The sequence below is a fragment of the Fopius arisanus genome, unplaced genomic scaffold (genome assembly GCF_000806365.1).
Source record: "Fopius arisanus strain USDA-PBARC FA_bdor unplaced genomic scaffold, ASM80636v1 scaffold00140, whole genome shotgun sequence".
NCBI classification, from domain to species: Eukaryota; Metazoa; Arthropoda; class Insecta; order Hymenoptera; family Braconidae; genus Fopius; species Fopius arisanus.
In genome coordinates, this window is record NW_011887879.1 from 133,754 (window position 1) to 142,136 (window position 8,383).

General features: G+C 38.3%; 1 protein-coding gene across 4 annotated transcripts in view; it reads left to right on the top strand.

Annotated features, from left to right (window-relative positions):
* LOC105272109 (epoxide hydrolase 4) overlaps positions 1-8,383 on the top strand; it is a 222,740-nt gene that overhangs the window by 129,997 nt on the left and 84,360 nt on the right. For 3 of the 4 annotated variants that reach the window (XM_011314020.1, XM_011314019.1, XM_011314018.1), the window contains exons 3-4: positions 7,358-7,633; positions 7,706-7,863. In XM_011314020.1, the coding sequence (XP_011312322.1) occupies positions 7,358-7,633; positions 7,706-7,863 (434 nt within the window). The remainder of the gene's footprint in view (positions 1-7,357; positions 7,634-7,705; positions 7,864-8,383) is intronic. The other variant, XM_011314021.1, reaches the window with a different exon arrangement.

The window sequence follows — 8,383 nt, forward strand, 5'->3', positions numbered from 1 at the left end:
GTAATGCCTCCCTAAATTGAACGATCAAGCCCAGTGTCGAAGTCCCGTAAATACAGTTTTAATTTGAGGTGGGAAAATTTATTTGCATGCTCTAAAATTGGAGAAAAAGCCTTCTGCTTATTATGCGACTTCGAATTCGCAAGCATGAAATCGTTTAACGTGGAACGACATTTTAACACCCGTCATGGTAGTTTTAACGCAGAATTTCCTCTCGATTCGGATGCGCGATTGAATAAAATCCGTGTTTTAAAAGAAAAAAAAATCAGATCAGTAAAGACCACGCAACCGTTCTATGTAACGATAATGCACAGACCGCGAATCTAATGTCCTTTCAAACGGCATATCAAATGGCTAGAAACAAATCATTCTTAGGCGCCGGGGAAAAATATAAAGAGCTTTTCGTGGCCCATATAAGTACACTCTTTCGGGGCACTGAGCTTTATGAACGAGATTAGAATTAATTAGCAACGATCTACGGGCTCAGTTGCGAACAGATTTCTCGCGTTGTGATTATTTTTCTTTTCAATTAGACGAATCAACGGATAGATCAGATCACGCTCAAGTCGCAGTTTTCGTTAGATTAATTTTCCCAGATCTTTCCGTCAAAGAAGAATTATTCACCATGTTTTCCTTGCAAACCACAACAAAGGGCGAGGACATTTTTGCAGACTTGAAAAACGATTTCAGTGCTGCACAAGTGCCCCTCGATAAGTTAGTTAGTATCACCACGGATGGGGCGGCTAACATGACCGGGCGCGTGAAAGGGTTTATTGCGAGATGCAAAGATGATTCCGATTTTCCCAAATTCAGCCACTTCCATTGCCTTCTTCATCAATTAGCATTATGTGTAAAGAACATTTCCGTTGACGTAATTTCATTAGTTATTACACTAATTAATTCCATAATCGCGAAACCGCTACAGCACCGTTCGTATAATCTTTCCAAAGCACAGAATGATTTAGAATCGCGCGATTTATTGTATCACACAGAAGTGAGGTGGCTGAGCAAGGGCGCTATGTTCGAAGGGTTTTGGGAAAATCTGGAAGATATCGTAGCTTTTTTCGAATCCCGCAATGAAAAACATGGTGAATTGTACGAAATTGCATGGCTTTCAATGCTTGCATTTACCGCTGACTTGACGGAAAATATGAATTTTTACAACAAGCAAATGCAAAGCTCTAATATATTTTTTTGGGAGTACCTAAAAGTTCTTGAAAATTTCAAATTTTTCATGTCCTCCACAATTGCTGAACTTAATAAAATATCTATCCCTTTTGTTTTCTCACGACTAGAGAGTCTTGCTGATAAGCATGAAGATTTTAAACTGGATTTTGCTAATTTTTCTGTATGTACTGAACAGATTTCAAATAACATTAATTCTAGATTTCAAGATATAGTTGAAACGAGCGAGATAATCGAATTTTTACGTTCTCCCAAAAAGTCTGACCTAGACATCCGCCGAATTATCTCATTAATTAATAAAAATTCCCATCCGGTAAACCAAGTTCAGATTTATCACGAGATAATATAATTTGCAACGCGACGAAGAGCTTATGCGACTAACTTCAAATAGCATTTGGCAACAAATTTCCGAAACAAACGCGTATCCGAATCGATTACTTGTTTATAAAAGAATTGCCTGCTTGTTCGGTAGTTCATATTTATGTGAGTCTGCATTTTCACATATGAATCAAATTAAATCATCAAATCGCACAATTTTATCAGACTACTCTCAAAGATTCAATATTAATTGCAATAAGTAATTAGTCACCGGATTTAGAAAAATTATCAGCTGCCATGGAGTTCCACTTTTCACATTAATAATTTTTTATGCAATGGCGCATGATGCATGGCTTATTAATAATCGGGGCATGGGGTTTCTATGTTGCTGTGCATGCAATTTTCTTATTTTCCTAATATTTCCCGCTATTCCTTCCCATTCCTTAATCTCCGTTCCTTCCAACACTGAGAGAAGAAAATGGTTTAGAAAATGATAAAAGATCTAATCGTTAAGGATCAAGGAGTTTGCGGCTTGATTTTTGTCATATTATGACACCATTTTTTTCCTTAAGTGTTTTCCTGACGGAATACGCCTACCACCTTCCCGTGGTTTCCGTTGAGCAGCTATGAAAAGTGCTGGCCAAGAGTGGGCAAAACTTATAACTATTAACAAACTTATAAACTTCTAAAACTTACATACATAATTTATTGATTGAATTTTAAAGAACTGACATCTCATTTTTTTCAATTTTTACTATAATAATTATTCAATATTACGGTAACCAAGAAATAATCAATTTCTGGCACCATGATGTTTGAAGAATTACCCCTGATACAACTGAGGATTTTCCACGTTGAATTGGTGAAAATTTGTTTGAATTTTTAGGCGGTAAGGTTTTTATTTAAATTTGAAAGGAAAGCGCGCGGTGCTCTCTCTGTCTAACTGCGCCCCACTACGTACACGCTACTACTCCCACCCTGCCTACGCCGGGCTTCACGCAATGGGGGTATTGTATTTTTAATAATGGGTCTAATAGGGTTTTATGGCCCCGGCTCCCGAGGCTCCGACTTTGCCCATGCCTGGTCTAGATCAGGGATGGAACGATCAGTTGGAACGTGAAGTTCTAGTTCTGTTAAATGGTTCGCTATCGATTTGAATTTTCAGAAACCGGTTTGGGTGTACTTGTTTCCGTGTTTCACGTGACCATCTCAGTCGGTTATTTACTATTTTTTCCATTATTTTACAAAGGGTATTAGTAAGGGCAATGGGACGGTAATTTCCTGGTGTTGGGATGGGTACCACTTTGGCTTCAGCCCAACTCATGGGGAAAACTCGTTTAGTCCATACGAGTTAGAAAATATTGAGTGTATATTCCATACTTGGATGTGGTAAATTTTTAAGCAGGATTTTTGGGATATAGTCAGGTCCTGGGCTGCTATTTTTGCTGGATCGCAGAACCTCCCTTAGCTCTTCGATGGTGGGTGGTGAGTTTAATACGCTGCCATTCTCCACTATCTCTATTTGGTCCGATTCATCTATTTTTCTTTGGTGGTTTCTGAATTTTTCATTACAGTTGTCTGAGTTGGAGTTGTCAGCAAAAGCGCTGGCTAAGCAATTAGCTATGTCATCTGGTTCTGTGAGTATATCCCCGTTTTCCGTCTCCAGGTATCTAAACTATGGATCCGAGTGTACCCCTTTCACACAGTTGATTTTTCCCCATACTTCTTGGGTGCGTGTTTTGTGTGTGAATACAGAGAGGAATTCTTCTATGATGTTTGGTTGCTCTCTTTGTATGTTCTTCTGGCTTTAGCTCGTTCCTTTTTCATTTCTATTTTGCTGTCCATCGTTTTGTGTTTGTTATATCTATTGAGCGCATGATGCGCTCGTTTCCTCGCCTCTTCACATTTTTTATCCATCCAGGGGACGTCAGGATGTTTGTTTTTGCCAGATGTTTCGGGGATGGTTTTCTTCGCAGCTTCGACGACCGCTTTGCCTAGGTCTCTAATTATTTTTTCAATGTTAGGGTGTTCTATGAGTAGTGAGTTAATTTTGTTGGTCAGAAAGTTATTCACTTCTTTTTTATATTCTTCCCAATTGGCTTTCCCAATATCCATTTTCGCAGACTTTTCTTCTGGTTTTACTTGTTATTGATTGTTGAGAGGGTGATTGGGTAATGATCGCTGTCACAGAGATCATCGTCCACCACCCACTCAAAATATTGGGCTAGACTGGAAGAACAGAGTGTTAGGTCTATGCAGCTTTCTTTTCCAGTAGATATAGTGAAGTGTGTTGGTTGTCCTTGATTGAGAATTATTAGATCATGGTTTTCTATCCAGTTTTCAATGATTTTCCCTCTCGTATCGTCTTTGTTTGACCCCCAGAGACTATTGTGGCTGTTGAAGTTTCCGAGGATAATTCTCGGTTCCGGGATTTGGGTGATAAGGTCTTCCAGATCATCTGAAATCAGGGTTCTGTTGTTGGGTATATAGATGTTACAAATTGTGATTTCCTGCGGATATTTGATTTTTACTGCAACTGCTTCTGTAGCTGTATTGAGGGTGATTTCTTCCCGTGTGATATGTTGTTGGACATATGTTGCTACTCCTCCACTTGCAAAACTATTTGTTTGATTTTTGAATATTGTTTTATATCCCCTGATCTTTCCATTGTGGTTTTCTTTAAAGTTAGATTCTTGGATACAGATTATCTCAGGTTTCAATTTTTTATATATTATTTGCATTTCTTAGAGTCTTGAATGAAATGAGTTTACATTCTATTGGAGGAGGATCCCTAAATTAGTTACTGGTGTTATTTTTATTTAGTTTTTTTTTTTATTGGCTCGAGCGAGTTTCTGAGCAGCTGCGCGTTTTTCTTCTCCCCTTTTCTTTATCCCCCGAGCTCTGACGGTTCTTATTCGATAGGTCTCTGGTGGGATTCAATTTGTTGTTGAGTCTAATGCATTTATTTCTCATTGCTTAGGATTAAATTGCCCCATGTATATCTTTTAGCATTCTGATAATATTCTTCTGTATGTTCCTTCACTATTTCTGATACTTTTCCCTTGTCTGGCATTCCTTCCGTTTGTTCCATGACGCTCCTAAGTGTTATTACAGCAACTGGATTCTTATCCCTTTTCTCTCCAGTCATCTGGTGGATATGGTTCCATACTTCTTGCTCTTGGGTGTCTTTTTCTTTCTCTGGGTTCTCAATTGTTTTTTACTGCTTGCCCGGTGGTTTTTTTTATTTCTTCTTTTCTTGCTTCTTTGATTAGATCCTCCGTATATGTAGCCGATAGTTTGCCCTCTGAGCACGCTTTGCCTGAGTGGATCAAGGGCGGAAGTCCTCTGTGGTCGTGGATGAGATTGATCTTTTGAGGGGGGTAGATTTAGTAAATTGTAATATCGGTTATATCTATGTTAGTGTCATCTAGTGTTAGTGTTTCGTCCATGTTGATTTCGTCTAATGATTGCATATCATTTTCTTGTGTTATTTCCTTTTGGGTCTGATATTGTGGATGTTAATCTCACTATTGTTATCTGTGGTATTGATTTGGGTGACCCTGTTCTTTGTACACATTTTAGCTACATGTCCTGGTTGATGGCAAACAAAACATTTTAGTTCATCTGTGATGATAACTATACGAATTTGTTTACCTTCCTATGGGATTGGAAATGAGGTCGGTAGGTTTGGGATTCTTTCTTGAGAAACATATACCCGCCTGCGATTGCTCTTAATGTGTGCGAAAATTGGGTTCTGTAAGCTTGCTTTCAGAAATGTGATTTGGGACATACATGTGACGTTCAATTTATCTAATTTTTCTACAATGGCCTCGTTTGTAATGTAGGGCTTCACTCTAGAAAGGACGATTCGTTTGTTCTCGGATATGAGAGGTCTGGTGGTGTGTCTCACATTTTGGACTACGATCGAACTATGGTTGTTGATCACCTCTTCAACAAATTTTTTCTGGTCAAAGTAAATCTCTGTTCGGTTTTATTCCTTGTTAAGGGATCGTATGTTTTGTGCTGGGACTAGTTTTATTGGCACTGGTCCCTCGCGAATTAGCCGGGATTAGGCGTGGTGGGTGAGAATATTGTCGACCGAGAGCACGTAATCAATACACGTCTACTTTGTGTGAGGTCTGTACGCATCCTCCGCTCTCAGAATATTGACATACTACTCTTTTCTGAATATTATACATTATTATTTTTCATAATTCATTTTTTTTTAATTTCGTAAATCTGTATTTCTCGGTTGTGACGTGACATTTTCCCAAGCGACCGAAAATGCCCATCACCTTCGCCCTTCCTCCCTATGTCCTCCTCGCCAATGCAAATACTTAACTAAATTGGGACCTAAAAGAGGTTGACGGGCGTCAGCTAATTTTCTGAATCGAGGAATCAGCAACTCGAAAACTTAAACCTAGATTAAAACCGCAAAACGTATCACTAACCCATACTTAGACCTAATTCAGCGGAAGGGTTAAGGGAGAGGTAACGGATGCCTGCGCTGCTCAGTGAACTAGGTTGTGGAGAAAGGTGTCGATTCGGGGGAAAAGGCCGAAAATGTGCAAAATAAATCCTCGATCTCCCCTAAAGATTCCTTCAAAAACTAGCGATTTTATTCAATTAACTCGACCACTGATATCGGAAATTTCCCAGTTGACCGAGGTCAACGGTATTTATTCCACCCGCCGGGGCGGTGATAATTTTCCAAAAAAGAAACCCCCCCCCCCTTAAAGTTATTCCTTTACCTCAACAACAACCAAGTGCTGCAAACTTTCTTTACATTTTTTTTGTCTTTTCAAATGGTCGGGATGTTGTTGCAGACAGAGGAGGATAGTCCCTTGCGACCCATACATGTTGCAGCCGAAGAAAATCCGATAAAAAAAGGGGCAAAGGCTCAAGCTGGATATTTATCTAACTATATTGTTAAATTGGGATCATGGGAGTTGCGCGCTACAGAGTGAGCCATGCGACTGGTAATTTATAAACTGAGATTGTTTAGAATTCATTTAATAATGACTCAATATGTTTGCAAAACCAATAACGTTGCCGAAATCGTAAATTTTTTAAGGGACTTGACTGTGTGAAAAAAATTGGGAACTTCTGTATTAGTACGCAATTATTTTACAAATTTAATCATCATGACTTCTGTATTATTAATAAAAAATTAACGATTCTACTTGTTTATTTTGTTCTTTTAAGACATTTCTTAATAAAATAAATTACAAAATTCGATAGTTGACGTAAAAACATTTTCTAGTGATGAAATATACCCATGAAAGTGCGGCAAAAAAAAATAGTTGCAAATTCTTCAATTTTATAAAAATAATTCAATGTCCTACTTCCTCATAATCGAGCTTACATGATCAAGGGATGGTCTAATTGTGGCTATGCATAACTGGGTCCATTCATCTCCTAAAGTCGACTCTAGGATGAGGCTCTGACAACTTAGGGGTGAGAGGATGTTATGTCTGGCAATTGGCGCTAGTGTTAACATCGTTAACTTAGTCAGGCTGTATCTTTTTAGAGCTCGACCAACCTGAGATCGTTTTTGCGACATATTGCACTGCCGCAGACTAGCCACTAAACTATCGTTTTTTCAATGCCAAATTATTAGTCACAGCCAATGTAGTACCAGCCTAATATTACCCCGTCTTTTCGAGTCTCGGAAAATTGATCTCGCGCTATATTACAGTCTCGTTCACTCTAGACCAATTTTTGCCGGGAATAACATCAATATGACTTCTGCCGAATAAGATTGTGCGTTGCTTGTTGTTCCGTGGTATCGTAACACGGTATTTTCCTGTTCCGTTTATTCTTTGATGAAATGAATCAGTTCTTTTCAATTTAATAGGGTTGTAGCTCTCGACCTGAAAGGCTTTGGAGACAGTGATAAGCCTACTCATAAAAAATGCTACAAAATAGAGGTACTAATGGAAGAGCTCCACCAATTCATCTTAACATTTGGAGTAAATCAATGTAGTATAATTGGTCATGATCTTGGGGGCCTTTTGGGATGGTACATGACAGCTTTCCACAATAATATTATCCATAAGTTCGTGGCCATATCTAGTCCACATCCGAATTATTATTGGAACAGCTTAAAAGACAACGCTACATTCGGCGATATGTATGTAAAAAATTCAATTTTCTCCTTTTACAAATGTACTTGAACTTTAATGAATCTATTGTTTATTTTCAGGTGGTTGCATTTTAGCAGGTTACCATTTTTACCGGAAATGGATGCACTGAAAGAGGACTTATCCATTATTGATGACATATTCACGCACATTAACATTAATCAAGCCTCAAATGAGATGAATTACGTTGAAGCGTATAAATATGCTTTTAGCCGAACAGGTAATTATGAATCAGGAGCGGAGAAATGAAAGAATTGAATAGTATTGGGAATTACAGACGATATTTTTTTTTCTATCCATCCGAAAGCTCACGCCATCCCTATTGTGTCATTTTTTGACTGATTTTTTTGCCTATCGACTAACATATAGATCATTACAAATAAATATGAGGGACCCCGGGGCGAGCTGAGAAGTGAAAAAATTCAACTGTAAAAATATTGGTATGAAGAAAAATCATTAGCCTATATCTAATGAAGGATTGATTCGAATCGACTCGATGAATTATTCATTAAACATCTTTATTGTAAAAAAAAAAAAATCACAAAAAAATTTGGTGAAAAAATGGCGCCAAGTCGACGTGAATCTGGTCGCCTCCAAGACAGACACAAGGGACAATTGCTGAATAGTTGAAATCACATCCCTAGTAAACTATCATACACGCTATAGCGTGTATGTAGCGTGTATGTTGCGTGTATGTTGCGTGGATGTTGTGTGGATGCAATTTTTGGATGAAAAACAGG